General features: G+C 41.6%; 1 protein-coding gene across 1 annotated transcript; it reads left to right on the top strand.

The window, feature by feature from the left end:
- Positions 1 to 4,990: 4,990 nt before the first annotated feature.
- LOC145410336 (kelch-like protein 26) lies at positions 4,991 to 13,426 on the top strand. The gene is made up of 3 exons (XM_080280474.1): positions 4,991 to 5,161; positions 8,291 to 8,536; positions 12,041 to 13,426. Exons 1-3 carry the CDS (start codon positions 4,997 to 4,999, stop codon positions 13,424 to 13,426), a joined length of 1,797 nt encoding a protein of 598 aa, XP_080136600.1. The 5' UTR covers positions 4,991 to 4,996.
- The last annotated feature ends 4,437 nt before the right edge of the window (positions 13,427 to 17,863 follow it).

A 17,863-nucleotide genomic window follows, 5' to 3' on the forward strand; every position in this document is an offset into this window, starting at 1 on the left:
GCCGATTTAAATGGAAGCACCGAACAAGGCAAAGCTCTGGGAACGAAGACGAATACAACATCTTGTTTACACTACCACCACAACTAATCTCACTTTAACGTTCGTTCCAGTCTGGGTGTATCTGATATGAGCATGAGTATAAAAGTATGATTATTTAAGTATGAGTTAAAGGTAAAGGAATCTTGTACATTATTTATGCTTAAGAAAATTTATGCATACGGCCCCCGAAGCCCCTGATAGCTGAGTGGCAGTAATGTTGCTTTTATATTTGTAAAATCGACACGGTTTTTGTTAATGATATCAAAAAGAGGATATTCAGGTGTAATGTTTAGAATGAATTTCTAAGGCATAGATGATACGAAATTTCCAGTGCCTCACATAATACGACCCTTACTCAGCTAAATAAGTCTCCTGGTATTAGCTGGAAGAGCACACCAAAACTGTCCTTAATATACAAGGGTTGATGGTACCTGTTAGATATAGTAAGATATACACCACTCTGCAGCTGAAACAGATAGATAAAAACAGCAGCAGACGCCTTGCAAAAACATAAGGCCAGACTTTTCACATTTTTGCATATCACTGTGAGGTTGTGAGAGAGAGGGTGGGGGGAAGGGGAAGGGTGGTGCAGGGGTGAGGGCACAGTGTAGAGCTCTAAACTGTGGGTGAGGATGAGGGTGCAGGAGAGTGTAGGGGTGGAGGGATAGGGTGGGGGCTATGGAAGTGAGATTGGGAGTGAGCAAAAAGGGAAAGGGGTGGTGGAGAGTGGAAGATTGGATGGTGGAGTTTGGGGGGGTATGGGGTGATGGAAGTGAGAGTGATTGAGGAGAGAATGGAGGGGGTGGAGACTGGAAGATTGGATAGGGGAGTATGAGAGGTGATGGATGGGGTGAAGCTGGGAGTGATGGTGAGGGTAAGGTGATATGGAAGAGAAAGGGGTGGTGGAGAATGTAGGCTGGGGGTGGTAAGAGGTGAAATGGAAGGGAAATGAGAGGTGGAGGTGCTTTGAGGTGAAGGTGGGTGGGTGATGATGGAGGGGTGAAGTGGAAGAGAAAGGAGAAGGGGAGGAGAGTTAAAGAGTGAAGGTGGGGTAGAGGTGGAGGGGTGATATAGAAGAGAGAGAAGTGGAGAGTTGGGTAAAGTCGAGGAGAGGGTGGGGGGTGTTATGAAAAAGAAACGAGAGGAGGAGGAGGGTATAGGAGAGAGGGTGGGTGGGTAATAGTGGAGGAGAGAGGGTGGGTGGGTAATAGTGGAGGAGAGAATGGGAGAGGTGCTGTGGAAAAGAACGGGAAGGTAGAGGAAACCTTAGGGATGAGGGTGGAGGACGAGTGGTTGTGGGGCGATATGGAAGAGAGGGAAAGGTAGAGTTGAGAAAAAGGGGGGGGGGAGAAAAAAAAAAGAAGGGTTAGAATGAATGCCTACTGATTACAAGGTGGTCATTAAAGCTGTCAGTCAGTTTTTACAGAGTCCCTTCTTCCCTCAAACTATGAGAGGCAACCGTTAGTTTTACTATCCAGGTCCTTTTTTAATTGGGTACCGAAAGACCAGGAAAAAAAAGACACGACCAAGTTTCGTTTAACTTATGGAATGGGTTGTGTGGTGTTGGTAGTGAGGGAGTTGTGGGGGTGGGGGTGGTAGGGGAGGGGAGTGTGTGGTGGTGGTGGTGGTGGTGAGGGAAGAGGGTGATGGAGAACAGGAAGGGAATCACCCAAACCACCGCCAAGGTTAGGGAAGGAGGGGCCTGGGGTGGACCAAGGGCTAGGTTGGTGGTAATGGTAAGGTGAAAATGATTGAGGTACTTGTTGCGATGATTCTCTCTCTCTCTCTCTCTCTCTCTCTCTCTCTCTCTCTCTCTCTCTCTCTCTCTCACAACGTATATATACCGTAATAATATTTTTCTCGTAATTAATGTTTGTTTTTGCAGGAAGAACGAAAGATATGGAACGTTTCCGTATTCACCTTTCCATGCCCTTCACACACACACACACACACACACACACACACACACGGTAATGATAATAAGAATAAGAATATTTTCCCCTTCGGCCTAAGTGAGATGTTTATGGAGACAGACCAAGAGACACGGAAAGGTACAGTCCACGTCTTTCCAACAAATCATGGTTGCGACAGGGAGATAATCGTTAGTTCATTTCTGAATCCGGGCCCACGAATGTCAAGGCAGCGTAAAAAAAATCAGTGGGTAGTGAAATATCCGTCATGGGTTTACTGTAATCCCACGAAGCAAGTAGCAGTCATACTGTGTTACGTCATGGCGTACTCCATCTGGCAGAATCAGGTGACGTCATTTGCTGAAACTGATACAATAACTTACTGTAATGCTAGGTGTTTCAGGGTCAAATATAATTCTTAGGCCTAGATATGGGTTGTTAGTATCGCGCAGGATACTACTCAGGTCAAGGTCGGGTAAGGTGAATAGCACTTAGGGCAGAGGGGTTATGCACTATTATTGCAGGAAGTCCAGGTTTTATATATTGGTGGAATTGATGGTACTATTTCGCTGTGGGTAATTATTACTTTAACACTGTGGCCTGCGTATGATCTTAGTGTTGTGCGGCGTTATTATTTGGTAGCGTATTCACTGTGATAGACCCGTATTTCACTGCCTTGCTGTGTTCACTGTTTCACTGTTACCTTGTTTATTCCACCACTTTTTTATTGTCACTGATGCTTTCTCACTGACTTCTTTTATACTGTTAATTCGCTGTTCTGCCTTTACTTCACTATGTCACGGACACTGTGCTTTCACCGTCACTCCTTTCGGGTCTGGTCGTCGTGGCGGTCAGGTACAAGGGCTGCGGTCTCCGGTGTTCGGAGACGCCGTCAGGAGGGGGCTGCGGCGTCGGCCTACATCGGGGTCTGTCAGGCGTGTCCTCTCAGGGTCCGGCTGCAGGGAGAAGAGCCCGGTGGTAGTCATGGGGCCTCTCCGGTACTCCTCCAGGCTGGGGGCTCCATCTGGGTCGTAGGTTGGTGAACAGGAGTCAGCACCTGACGGAGGTGTGTATGTGTGCGCGCGCACACACACAAATATACGTATGTTTTTGTTTTAGTCGTGTGTGTATACTGTACAGTAAATATACGTATGTTTTTGTTTTAGTCGTGTGTGTGTGTGTGTGTGTGTGTGTGTGTGTGTGTGTGTGTGTGTAATAATACATCCTACTCTGGACATAGGCTATAAAACCTGTTTCCAAGGTCTAGTAGTCCACCCACACATGGACTTCCCACTCGCCCTTGCACTTCACCACAGGAGCATGCCAAACACTGTATAGGCCAATCTGCTTATGACATGGCTACATTATAATATAGGAGGTGCTTAACTAGGTGACATCGCAAAGTACATCAACATCATAACCCTGTTTTACACAATACCCTGTCGACTTTTAACGACCTTGAGTTGGTATTTTGTCATTTTGAATGCTGAGATGGTGGTAAAAATAAAAAAGTGCTGGAGGCCATATTCTGGGTATTAGTTACAGGAAATAAGAGACAAAATGATGAGAATCTTTGCTCATTTGAAGTGGACGAACTGTATGCAATACTGTACATGGATTAAGAAATCACCGAGTTTACAGTACAGTAGTACAGGTCAACTCTGGAACTGTCTCCCTCTGTATTTCCTACTTCCTGTGATCTCCAGTCTTTCAAACGCAGTGTCCTGGCATCTTGAAATGAACGGATCTTGAATTTGGCTCTCTTTCCTATTGTTTTCGTTTTTTTTTTTCTTCGAAGGAATGGTTTGCAGGCTCCTGGCCTTTGGTTCCATCTTCCTTGCATTAAAAAAAAATAAAAAGGAAAATTATACAGCTGTTTAAATAATGATGCCGTAGTATATTTGGGATTGAAAGAGTTCATCCATCCACCATCCAATCCTATGTTGCCTCAAGAGGAGCATAGGAGCCCGAGGCTAGGCAAGTTGGTTCTGACATTTAAGATGAGAGTGACCAGCCTCACTCATCCCTGAATGGCATTATGTGAACAATGAACCCCAACCACCCCATGGGGTAGAAAGAGTTACAGATCAAAATATAGGAAAAGTACCATAAACATTTGTGGTAGGTGGTGGCGACCATTATCCACTCACTTAATGTAGTGCTACCTACTTCTTCCTTAGCCTTTATCATTCTTTTTCTGCGTCTGCTCTCCTCTCCTTCTATTTCCCCCATCTTCCCTGTCACTTCTTATTGCTTTTCTTTCCTTTACAGGTGGTTTTACATTGAGTGACAAGCCAAATGGTTTCCTGTAAGCCAGGAAATCATTTACAATGCTGGGTGGTAACCATATAACCAAACCATATGTGCTTCCTACATGTCAACAAGTGGGTTGTGGATGGTTAGTCCCCTTTCCCGTAAAACAAATAACTCGAGGTCAAATGGCCACCCCTTACGGGATTATGGTGTCTAGCAATAGATAGATAGATAGATAGATAGACCATAAACACCTCTTCTGTTAATTCAGACTTGTGGTTCAGGGGCTGCAGACACTATTAGAGAGGCTGATCCAGTGACAGTACAGTAAATCAGTGTCGTAAATACTTTTTTTTTTTTAATTTTTTTTATTCATTTTTTGCTAGTACCAGTAGGGTACAGTACTAGGTATTCCAAGTGGATATGCCCCATATAGGGTTCAAATCCGAGGAATGGCTGGGGTTTTATTGCTCACTTGTTGCCATTCTGGGGTGAGAAATTGATCTTTCTTCCCTTAATTGTCTGTACTAAGCAGTCAAGACCCAGACCTTATGCTTCTGTTGGGACATTAAAGTGGATAAACTTTGGTAACAGGTGAATACACCCCCAAAATTCATGTCCCCAAGTCATTCCAGTTAAGTTTGTATAGTTTAGTTAAAGTTAGGTAAGGTTAGGGTAAATTAAATTAGGTTAGATTTGGTTAGCAGGGATGAAAGAATGGGGTGGATTGGCCATGGGGCTGGATTGGCAAAAACATACCATGATATTCCTATCCACCTGCAGGTAATGTGATCATGACGCGGAGTGGAGGGTCCCGCAGTGGAGCTCCTCGTCCACTGAATACAGTACACGTGGAGCATCCCTCCCACACGGGCACACTTCTCTACGGACTCAACACCCTGCGCTCAAAGGGACTCCTCCTTGATGTTACCCTGGTGGCTGGTGGTGAGGCTTTTAAGGTGAGTGATGTACTGTTGTAAATGTTATCATTTGACTAATTTTTTGTTGAACAGTCCTGATGCATATTCTGAGTTGTGTGTTGGATTTAAAAAAAAGTGACTTGATGATGATTGGGATTATGAGGTACCATAGTAGATGGTTGGCTGTAATGACTCCGGGAAGTTCTACCATGAGATTGAAGTGTGGCATGAAGTTTGTTACCATGCCACACAGTCATCAGTCTTAGGCAGGAAAATTCAGCAATATGTAGTGTAAAAGTCCAAGCTGAGACTCTCAAAGTGTTACAGATCTTGTTACACATCTGTGATAACTTTTCCCAAGAGTTCCCTGCAGCTGTTGGGAGTTATTTACCTGGTTTGGCACTTGGTTTAACTTACAATCCTTAGAAATTTTTGGCTGTACCATAGCCAACCCTAATATGGGACTTCCTTAACATGTAAACTGCATCATACCTCAGTAGAGGACCTGCCTCTGACTGTGATGTACAGTCACGCGTAGAAGAAATGATACCTTTCTAGCCAACCCCTCCGCATTTTGTCTGGCAGCATTGTAACCTTTACAACTTCAGGTGATTGGAGTTGGGCTTTGAGGTACTATGCCTGAGTGAACCCCACCTCGAATTTAGTTTCACTTCTAGATGAACTAATGTAGCTATGCCATGTGTGGAAATGCTCTTCGTAATATAACTTTGTATATTAATTAATCGTATTATAGTGCAAGCAGCAAATCCTTTAACTTCAGTAGATAATCGAATGTTGAACACTTTCACAGTGTAGCATGTATCATTCACATTAAAACATGATGAGTTGATACACAAAAACAGTTATGATGTCGTATCTGCCAATGATTTCCAGCAAATCCCCACACAATTCAAAGCATTCCTTTGAAGTGATTACTACAACTTGCACCCTATAGCCTAACGTATGACACGTTTAAAACTTTAATGTCACATTACCGACTGGGAGTTGTTACGTCAGAACATGTCCTGGAAAGACCAGTGATCAACCTTGTACTGACCTGCACATTATAAACATCTTGAGGCTGAAAAAAAAAAAAAAAAAAAAAAATGTCATTTGCATGAGGCTACTCAATTTTAAAGGTGGCATGTCTTCATGATGTGTTATTTCAAGGTAGGCCACAACACCATGGTGAAATAGGGACACCTCTTTGACATTATTATGGTTTAACTCTTTTGATGAGGTTTGTAAAATAACTGTGATCTTGATGACCTCTTCAAAAGAAAAAGAATTGATGCATAACCTACAGCCGACTTTGTGATGTATTACTGGATAAAATATATTACTGCGGGAATGATACTGTTATAACTAAAACAGTAGTTTACTGCAAAAATAAAGATGAAAGTTATACCTCTATTAGGCTGAGAGTTTCAGATCACTCCTGTAGAATTACTGCATTACATGCCTCATGATATTTTCACAGAATATGAATTTCTTCATTATGTTTGTTTATTGATTTTATCGTACGTTTATTGTTAGGTATTTCATGTTACCCGGTACATTTTTGTGCAATAAGTCTTAGATAATACATCCTCTTAATATCTTACACAAAATTTTAGCATTTCACTGTTGGTGCCATAATGATCATGCAACTCAAATCACCTGAAGTTGTAAAGGTTACAGTGTTACCACACGAAACGCGATGGGGTTGGCTAGCGATGTATCGCTTCTTTTATGAGTGACTGTACCTCAGCAGACTGATGAGAATTGAATTTCCTGTATTCTTATTATTTTGTTGCCCAGTACAGCTAAAGTATTGTAGATATTGACCTGGAGATATGTCTGCCCACATTTCAGTATGCCTTCTTCCATCTCATATCCATAAAGCTGGTACAGATATTTGATGAAAAAAATGAAAGTCATCATTATCATCATCCGGACCTTCTTTCTTACCCTAGGGCAAGTTGAGGAGTAGCAGTGTCCAGACAGCCCAAGTTTTCCCACTCCAGTGGGCCATGCCTCCATTCACTCATCATTCAAGCCCCCGAATCCTGGCTTTACCTGACAGGCCCAAAAATTTCATCACATTCTGTAGCTTCACATAAACGTATCCAGTAGAGTCAGTGTGAACACTGGCTTGTTAAAAAAACGGTGCCAAATCCTTGATCATGCACATCTTCGCACAACAATAATCCAGCCAGCTCTCTCTTGTCAGTCTCCTAGCCTCACTGACTTCCATACCTCTGTTCCTCACACATTCATCCACATCCCTCCACCTTCTCCTTGGCCTACCTTGCCTCCTCCCTCCTTCAGATTCGCTCAGATATGCCTTTTTCATCACCCTATTGTTATCCATTCTCTCTGCATGACCATACCATCTCAGGACACTCTGTTCAGTTTTGGTGTCCACAGACTTCCTCACTGCACATCATTCACGAATCACATTATTTCGTATCCTATCCACTCTCTGCACTCCACAGACATTCCTCAGCAGTCCCATCTCCACTACTGTCATTCTTGACTTCTCATTTTCATGCCACACCATAGCCTCATATTCCTATGTTAAAGTTGGCACTAACACTCCTTCATGTAAGCCTTGTGGAGCTGCAGCACTCAAACCTCTGTTTCTTATCAAGGCCTTCATAGCACCAGCTACCTTCCTTCCATGTGTCAGTCTACTTTCCACTTCTTTTGCACATTTTCCTCTCTTTTCTATCAATATACCAAGGTATTTGAACTCTCTCACCAGTTCCAGTCTCTCTCCATTCACTGTAACATCACACTGGGAATCACCTTTTCTCTCGATTACCATCACTTTACTCTTTTCTGACTCTCATGGCACGACACTCACCGACATCAGCAAAACTCAACACTAGTCAACCAAGCTTTTGTCAGGTATTTGCAAGTAGCACTGCATTATCAGCATACAACAAATTTGAGATATTCCATCCATCACCATTCATTACCCACACCATCCCTCTCTCCATTACTCTTGTTTTTACTTCTCCCATCTCTCTGAAAATTCACAAGTTCAGGACACCATAGCATCTGAACTGGTGTGCTTTCTCTTTGAGTCAGTATGACTTGTAAATTGAGGGGGTGCATTACTATATAATAATCATCCTTTATATTCCTAGTATACCTATTAAAACCTTCACTGAACACACACAGGCTCACCGTGTAGTCCTAGCCTCATGCAGCGACTACTTCCGTGCCATGTTTACCGATGAGATGCGGGAGCGGTGCCAGTCGGTCATCCACCTGAATGGAGTGAGTGCTGGCGGACTGGGATGCCTCTTGGAATATGCATACACAAGTCGTCTCTCTCTCAATTTGGCCAATGTGCAGGAGGTATTGGCGGCAGCAGCTCACGTCCAGGTCCTGACAGTGGTGGAGGCATGTTCTACCTATCTCCAGGTGGGTAGTCATTTTGATTGTACAGTACCTGACATAGATTTGCCTCTTGTTTTAGTCAGTTGCTTGTTATTTAAAGTGAGAATCAGATAATGCCACAATCATACATCATTTCCCTGACATTATCTCATAGCTAGCAACAGATTTTATTACTGTACTAATTTCCTATAACAGCTCAATGTTCAGCGTGTAGAGGCAGCAGTTTCCCATCAAGTTAGAGTAAACCAGGTACTATATAATGAGGTTAGGGTAGAGTAGCGGAGGGTTAAGGAGGAAGAAATTGAAGATTGTGAATGAAAGAGGAGGGAGAGTTTAGAAAGAGAGATGTAGACTAGGTGTTGTGTTTACATTTAATTTAGTATAATTCTACACTGGGTGGTAACCATATAACCAAATTTTGGTGCCTGGTGGTTTAGTGGGTAATTATGGCGCTCCAGTCGGATTGAGCCAGTGAAGGTTTATATCTAAGGGGTTGTTGGGGTTGATTGCTCATGTAATGCCATTCAGAGATGAGTGAGGCTGGTCACTTTCATCTTAAATGTCAGGACCAACTTGCCTAGCCCTGGGCTCCTACACTCCTCTTGGGGCAATGTAGGATTAGATGATAGATAGTTAGATAGAATGTTTTGTTGCTGAAAAACCTTTGTAATGCCCTGAAACCTCATCAGACATGAGAATTTACTTGTTAAAGTGTATTTTGAGATATTTGAAGGTACAGTGTATTTCGTACACAGAATATCTAAATAATAAAATCAAACTGAGTATGTGTGTGTGTCTTTGGGTTTGTTTGTTTCTTTCACAAGAACAGTAATGTATATCGACCTAATTCATTTTGAAATAGTTTGGAATAAGTCCAGGGCGTGACAGAAAAATACCCTCCCAAAAATTTGGCAGTTGTGCGTGATGCTGCAGTGTAAAATTGTCAGAAATCATGACACACGAAAATGTCTGTCTGTGCATTTGTTTGTTTCTTTCATGAGAACAATAATAGATATCAACCTAGTTCTTTTTACATTAGATTGGAGTAAGTCCAAGGGGTGTCAGAAAAATACCGAACAAATTTTTGCGATTGCCCATGACCCGATGACACGATATTGTCAGAAATTGTGATGTATGAAAATATGCTCAAATAATTTTTTCGACTTCTTGGTCAGAATTGGTCATTGTTGGCTCAGTAGCGGTATAGTAACAAAGGTAATGGTATTTGCAAACATTTTGTGATGGGAAAGCTATTAGGTAGTACTGCAAATTTCTGTGGGCAAGCACTAGTTTTGTTATAAGATACTGTATATAGCAGCGGCATATGTTTTTTTATATCAGCCCTTTGTTGTGCCCCAAAACATCATCAGACAGTACTGTATAATCTGCCCTTTTTTTGGTCATTTACATATATAATTGCACAAAATTAACTAACTATCAGGTGTTCTGTTCTGCTTACTGGTCATCACTAGACATAATCACATGATATGAAGTAACAGGTAATTGGTATTCTCACTTAGGAATGTTGTGTGTGTGTTAGAGGAGTGGGAGTCTGTTGCAGATGTAAGTATAATGAGTTTCAGTGTGGTATCTGGTGTTTTTGTGTGTCACTGAGTTTGGTCCAGTGAATTCAGCCAGCTATACAGTATATTATGACTGAATTGACAGGTTTAAGTATTGTCAGTATAATTTGCCTTCGCAAGAAAATATATACAGATTTCTATCTATCTATCTATAGCCCGACGCCCTAATCCTGCAAAGGGTGGCCGCAGACAAAACGCCTCCAAGTCGCTCTGTCACCCACCATTTGACTACCCTCCCCCCAACTCACCCCCCTTCCCTCATATACCTCTCAATTCCATCCCTCCACCTCATCCTCGGCCTACCCCTCCCTCTCCCTCCCTCCACTTCACCTACATACACCCTCTTAGTCAGTCTTTCATTTTCCATTCTTTCCACATGTCCAAACCACCTCAGTGTATTTCTCCTAATCTTCTCAGCCACATCCACATCCACCCCACAACATTCCTTCACTTCTTCATTCATCAACCTGTCCCTCCATGTCACTCCACATGCTCCTTTCAAGTAACTCATTTCCACTTCTCTCACTCTTGACTTGTTCCCCTCTTGCAAGGTCCACGCCTCGCTTCCAAATGTCAGGGTAGGGATCACAATACTGTCATGCAGTGACTTCTTAACTTCCATACTCACCTCCTTATTTCTCATCACTGCTTTCAGTGAACCAACAACCTTCCTTCCCTGCTGTACCCTTTCATGCACTTCATCCCCCAAAGTTCCATCCTTACTTAATATAGATTTGCTACTGCAAATATTATTGCTTCAAGGATGGTCAACTCGGAATAAAGGCAGAACTTGGCACCGTGAGACACCAGACTTAACTTACAGTGTACAGTAATGGGTTTAAGTTATACACCTGATCTAGTTGCCTACTCATATCAAGGAGGTAGGGCCACCTTTCCAAAATAGTGAGCTGATTCACTGAGCCAAACTCACAAAGGGATGAATCTGTAAACAAATGGAGTTGGTACTCTTACTGAGCACTGCTGATGGTACATGATGCAGTTGTTTTCATGCACAGAACGTTGTATACCAGCCCTTGCCATTATTGGAAGGCACAGAGTTCTTAATTTTCAATACTTTTTTGGGGGAACACTGCCACATAGTTCTGTGGCCACAAAGTGATTGGAAGCCCTGTCATGGCCTTCCCTGATGTTATCCACAGTGACTAACTTTCAACATGTAAATAGCATCCCCACAAACATGTAGGACTGACTGTATTCAGATCAGTATTTTGTAATCATGAATAGGAAAGTTTTTTGTGATAAATGAAGTGTAACACAAAATTGTGGTTGGTGGTGGAGTCAGCATGTAAAAGTGACCCATAATGAAGTGTGAGACTGTTGCCCTGGTAGCTAAGTGGTAACATGTAGCTGTCTCGCATCTACCAGGCTGAGTAATGCATGTGTTGTTCACTGACCCCTGCAGTTTATATAAACTAACTCTGAACTCTTGGTAGTAGCACAGGTTTTAATTTATTATAACATTTGTAATTTGGTGAAGTATTTAGAGTCATTTTGGCAGTGTAGAGAAGTAAGAGGAAAAAGGGTGATTTTGTCAAAGTAGTTAATAACAGGTTGGCCTTTATAATTGTTTTCTAACACTTGATCGATAAGGTTTTAGTTAACGTGGTCACATCTTAGATAAGTTACCTATATTACCCAAGGGCCCAGTACTTGTATGTGTTGTGTCATGTCAGAGTAGTAAAATGCAAGAATCATATTGTTTTTATTAATGATATTTGTAAGATTAGTTGAGCAGTAAAAGTTATGGATTTTTAAAAAGTAAAGTTTATTACTGTAGCAGTAATAGTTTGGTATAGTTTGTTCATTGCAGTAACAGTGATAGTTTAGTATAGTTTGCTCATTGCAGTAACAGTAACAGTTTAGTATAGTTTGTTCATTGAAGAAACAGTAATTGTGCATTTAGCAATTCTCAATGCACTTCCAGAATCAGATTGACTTGGACAACTGTGTGGACATTGCAACCATTGCTGAGACGTACAGCTTAGGTCGACTACGTGGGCGTGTGTATGCATTCATGAGCGCCCACCTGCAGCAGCTGGGTCGTTCAAGTGACTTCCAGCGACTGAGTGTGAGCCAGTTGGTGCACCTGCTGTCTTCAGACTACCCTGTGGACTGTGGTGAGGCACAGGTGTTAGGTGTGGTGGCAGGCTGGCTGTCTCACTGCCCTACCCGTGCCTGCCATGCTCCTGCCCTTTTGCATTGCCTCAACCTGGCTGAAGTGCCTCGCCCTGTCCTAGAACGTACTGCTCGATTGCCTGGCCTGGGGGATGCAGTAGTGGCAGCAGTGAGGGCAATGGGGCCAGGTCGAGGCCCCGCACCTCCTGCAGGCCTGGTTAATTCCCGGGGGCTGGAACTAGGAGTGGTGAAGGTGGGAGGGTTCAGCATCAGTGGTATCACTAATGACCTGAGCTACTACCTAGCTTCAGCAGGAGTGTGGCGCCACCTCACAACCATCCCCCATGTGGAACAGTGTAACTATGGCACAGCAGTACTCAACAATCACTTGTATGTTGTGGGTGGCTGCTTTAACCAAGCCCTCCAGGAAAACATTCATCCCTTTGGCTTTCGGTACAGCCCCCAAGCTGACTGCTGGACCACCATGGCCCCAATGATGAGGGAGCGCTGCCGCTTCTCTCTCAGTGTGCTGAATGGCCGCCTTTATGCAGTAGGTGGAGCATGTGAGGCAGGTGAGGGAGGAGCTGGAGAAGAGGAAGGCCCCTGCGAGGCTTATGACCCCAAAACTGATGTGTGGAAGAGTGTGGCGGGGCTGCCAGGACCAAGGGCACAACATGGGGCTGCTGCACTGGCTGGTCGTCTATATGTATGTGGTGGTTTGGAGGGGGACAGGGTGTTAGACTCCTGCTTGGTTTACTGTCCTGCTGCTGCTGCCTGGCTGCCTCGTGCCCCTCTCCCCACTCCTCGTGCTGACCACTCTGTTGTGGCATATGCTGGATGTTTGTATGTGGCTGGGGGATGGCGTGAAGATGAAGGAGGTGGAGGGAGGGTGTTGGTGGACACTGTGGACTGCTATGACCCCCGCACAGACACCTGGACCCCTGTCACCCGTGTCCCCACTCCTCGTTATCACGCCGGCATCACTGTTGTCACATCCAGACTCCATGTTGTTGGTGGTTTTCACTCTGATGCCACTTTTGACCGTGCCACAGGTGTGATAGAGTGCTATGACCTGGACACTGGGTGTTGGAGTCAGGACACACCATATCCTCAGGACATCTGGGAGCATGGGTGTGTGCCGCTCTACATCCCACGCTGCAGGGATGATATGGAAGTCCCGGCACCCACAAAATAGTGTAATGCCCTTCATTTACGGTAAGCCATACCCACACCCACAGTAAGTAATGCACATTCATCGTCACATACCAGTATACAAGGAGACAGTTATTCACACTTGCCCAGATTATATAATGCACAGTCATTGTCACATACACAAGCATACAGTTGCTCACACTCATCACTCAGCACAATCTCTTTTACTCCTCTGCATTATTCTGCATGCCGTGTTTACCCAGCAACATAGCTTCCTAGATTACTACATATCACTTGCTCAGTCACTCACAGACAAGTACTTCAACTTACTCTCATATTCATATATATTCACCTTGACTGCACTGCCCATATTGCTTACACTGCCTTTATTGCCACAGCCCTTAATCCCTTGAAGCTGATGACATTTTTAAAACTTTATTCTTGCCACCTTCAGATAGTATTATTCATCTTAGGAGAACCCCTTAGCAATGAGGAGGAACTCTGTAAACTATGTAACCCATTCAGTTCAAAAAGGCTCTCCTAAGCTGAGTAAAATTGTATGGAGGTATGAAGAATACAGTAAAATAAAAAGTCATCATGTTAAAGAGGTTGACATTGATGCTTCCATATGTTGCAGTTTATGGCCTAAGGATGAACATACAGTGTAAGTCTGATAATACTCGTACGTACAGTGTATTTAATTATCAGGCACTGTCGTCTTGTATTATCTTTTATTCAGTACTGTAGTTATATCAGGAATTTAGTCCACACTTTATCAGCCCCATCAGCATGGGGATGGGTGCTGGAGAGGGACTCATTTGTTTGGTGGTAGTGATATAACAAGGCAACTCAACTGCCTGGTTATGCAAACGTCCCTTAAGTACTTTCCTCTCCACCCAACGAAGATGGTGGACTACAGAAGGGCAGTTTAAGCCAGCAGCTTATGAGGGATCATGTTTCAGATAACCATGCATTTGTAAAAACAACAGCCTGAGGATGTACATTTATTTTCCCTCTGGCTACTGAACAGACAGTTTAATGCAGTTAGGGGAGATCCCATGTACAATATTTGAAAATGTTAATGAAAGCTGTTTCAAACCTCTTCCATTCAAAAAGTCTTTCCTAAGTTGAGTAACTGTTATCTGGCAGTAACAAGAATAAACTAAAAGAGTCTTTATCATTTTCAACTGGTTGAGCCTTTAATTGGTTGTAGGATACTTAACAGTATGCCAAATGCCAGATGATAAATAGGTGAGAGAAATCCCCATTAATTAAAAACTTAAACTGTTTCCTGTATTTATGCTTGTTTAAGAACATGTTCATACTGGTACAGTATTTATGTGTATGTATCAGTTCACTAAGATGACATAACATTTATAATTTATTCTTACTGCTACCAGGCAATTTTATTTATCATAAGAGAGCCTGCTGATATTGAAGATGTTGTTGAAGGCTATATCTGGCCCCTCCAGTCTGCAGTGTCTCCCCTGAGTTGAAAAAAATTGAAGGTAGCAAGAATGAATTATAAAATTCATCACCAAATTAAATGGTTTATTTGCCTCCAGCTTGGAAAAATGTAGTCTGGGGTTAGCAAAAATAAAACATAAAGAGCTGTCATAATGCTGAAGGGGTTACTTTCTTCAAGGTCTCAGGTCTTACTTCTTCCACGTAGTGACATTTATCATTTTCATCAAGTGAACCTGTGATGATGTTATTTAACTTAGTGTAGATTCTGTGAACTGGAGGAGTCAGAACTAGCTAAACCATCACCGGTAGGGGTAATTTCTCAGTTGAAGAAGTTGTGTAGAGTTGTAAGAGTAATATGAAAATAGATTTCCTCAAACTGAAATGGTTAATCGTCTTCAGTCTGGTGATGTATTTTTTGTTATACTGTAATTTTGATATCTCCAGATGATTTTATCCACCAAAGAAGCGACAAGAGGAACTGGAAGGGTATACATCCTTCATTAATCTCTTCATTGCTAGGGTCTCTTCTAAGCTGAATAACATTGTAAGTAGTAGGTATAAACTGAAAAAGGTGTTCTGTGATTGAAACAGTTTATATTATATTATGTCAAACAAACAGTAGGAAGGATATGACAGGTACGATAATTGCATTCTGGAAGATATTTTTATTATTATCATTTTTATCATTATTATTAACATTATTATTATTATTCAAGATGTCAAGGAGAAAGCAAATTTAACATAAGGACTATATACACGCAGAGTTTGGGCATTTTTAGAGAACTGCTGAACTCTTTCAATCTGATATGTATTATACATTTCATTCTTGTTACTGTCGGATGATTTGAGGGGTCGCGCGACGTAAGGTGTTCTCACACCAAATCATAAAGCCCCATATTCTCGCAACCTTAACTTTTTACATTTTGACTGTAGAATGTTTATTTTATTTTTTTCTAGGAAAGGTTTTTGAGTGTAGATTGTGATTATTATAATATATTGGCCATATCTGTAAAATTAATATTAATTAATAATATATTTTTAAGTTTCTTATTTTCCTGAAATTTTTCCCCTTTTTCTGGCAAAACTTGACTGCTTAAGCAAAAAACAACATTGACTAGATTAAAGATAAGTACCATTAAACAATATGAATGTGTTATGGCCCCCCAATAAAGGTGGTTTGCCATTATTGCTTTAGAACAACTTCGCCACAAACTTACCGTTTTTACCAGTTCCTGAACACTCAGGAACACTTTCATCACCATCACTACAATGACCGGACAGTGTTACCCTGTAATCACACACGAACACGAAACTTCGTAAAAGTTGCAAAAGATGGCTGTAAAACAGCAAGACTTTCCTTTTGTGTGCTGCAAACAAAGCACAACAATTGGGACTGATGAATGGCGTGGCAAAGACTCCTGCCAAACACACCACCACTTACGGCCAGCCAGTCAGTAAGGGAAGCTTGCAGCCTGGCTACTTTCACACTGGCCACAACTAACACATGCACACACAAGCACATACCGCCAAGATGTGTTTCTCCAATCCTGGGCGAATGGCGAGTAGTTAGCATACGGACGATGCACAATACTTTTTTTTTGAAGGACTTTCAACTATACTTCCAGTGGCAGAAGGTGTTTTCATCCAAGGCTATATGATAGAATATGGGTGAAAATAGTGTTACCCAACAAAAATGCATTATCCGGCTGGTGATCTGTGAACCCCTTACGTTGCATAGCCCCTCATTTTATTCAGTATAGTGGTTATTTAAGTCTGTATTCAATCCCTCTTGTTTGAAGAGGGGTCTTCTGAGTAAAATGAAATGGTGTTAGCAAGAAAAAGTTTGAAAAAATTGTCTTCGGATTGAAGGGGCCACTTAAGAGATGTTGAAACTTTATATTAATGTAATGTGTACTTTATACTTTTTACCATTATGATTAAAGGAGGGAAGTATTTTTTTCTTTAACTCTTTAAAGTCAGATGATTTACCCTGCATTTTATTTTATTCTTACTACTGCATAGTTTATTAACCTTTGGATAGTCAGTATGAACTGGAGAGGATAAATATAGCCTTCAGTAACCTTTTGGATACAAAGAGTCTTTGAAAAGTTTTATAAAATCATCTGGTGATAACAAAAGTTGAATATAAAAGTCCATAATCTGATTGAAGGAGTTAAAAGTGCATTAATTATGATTACTCTTGCAGTTTGATTGTTTTTTAGTGTGGGAATGCTGTCTTTGTATATATCTTGGGGTAGGTATGATCAGTCTTATTTTAGAAAATGACTTTTTTTCTTTTATGTATGGTGTGGATATTTATAATGCTTGATATCTGTTCTTTCAGCATGTTATGATTCATTTTATAATATCCATTCACTGTTTTCAAAGCACATGCCTAGTTTGCTGTATGAGGTGTTTTAGTGTTTGGGATTTTTTAATTTTGACATTTTTAAGTATGGTATGATAGTGTATGCTTCTTTGTTTTTGTGGGTGCATTAGATGTATTATATATTTTTGGTTTTTGTTTTTTCCCCTTGTGCAGTATTCTTAGCTCAAGTCATTGAGTTGATATTAGAGTATAATGCAATATATATATATTTTACTCAGAGTGTTTGATAGATTTGGTAATCATTGTTTTATTTGTTTCCTTTTATAGTCCAAGACTGTCCTGCTTAGGAGCCTTGATAGCTGGTGTTTAAAAACTGTAGTTTGCTCACTAGCATCAATTTTACTGCTGCTACAAATAATGAAATTGTCTTTCATTCAGTGATATTGTAATAAAAAGAAATACTGTAGTGGTAGAGCCATTTTTGTTTTGTGGCAGATAAAACCTTACTAATGTTAGATATAAGATTTAGCATAAGGGTCAGAGTGGTTGTGACAAGCATAATCTATTTATGTTTGACAGGAGGGTGAATTTCTTGGTATATATAAAACCAAGCAATGTACAGTAATATTTATGATAGAATTAAGCCTGTGAATACACTGTCAGTGTAAGTAATTGATGTGAATG

This window comes from Coenobita brevimanus, chromosome 85, assembly GCF_032717465.1.
Source record: "Coenobita brevimanus isolate Jiangsu-jjx chromosome 85, ASM3271746v2, whole genome shotgun sequence".
Taxonomy (NCBI): Eukaryota; Metazoa; Arthropoda; class Malacostraca; order Decapoda; family Coenobitidae; genus Coenobita; species Coenobita brevimanus.

Excerpts from the sequence above, each read along its gene's own strand:
- LOC145410336 (XM_080280474.1), top strand. The coding sequence starts at position 4,997 with ATGACGCGGAGTGGAGGGTCCCGCAGTGGAGCTCCTCGTCCACTGAAT. Across the intron at positions 5,162-8,290 it reads CTGGTGGTGAGGCTTTTAAG|GCTCACCGTGTAGTCCTAGC; the intron begins GTGAGTGATGTA and ends GAACACACACAG. Across the intron at positions 8,537-12,040 it reads CATGTTCTACCTATCTCCAG|AATCAGATTGACTTGGACAA; the intron begins GTGGGTAGTCAT and ends ATGCACTTCCAG.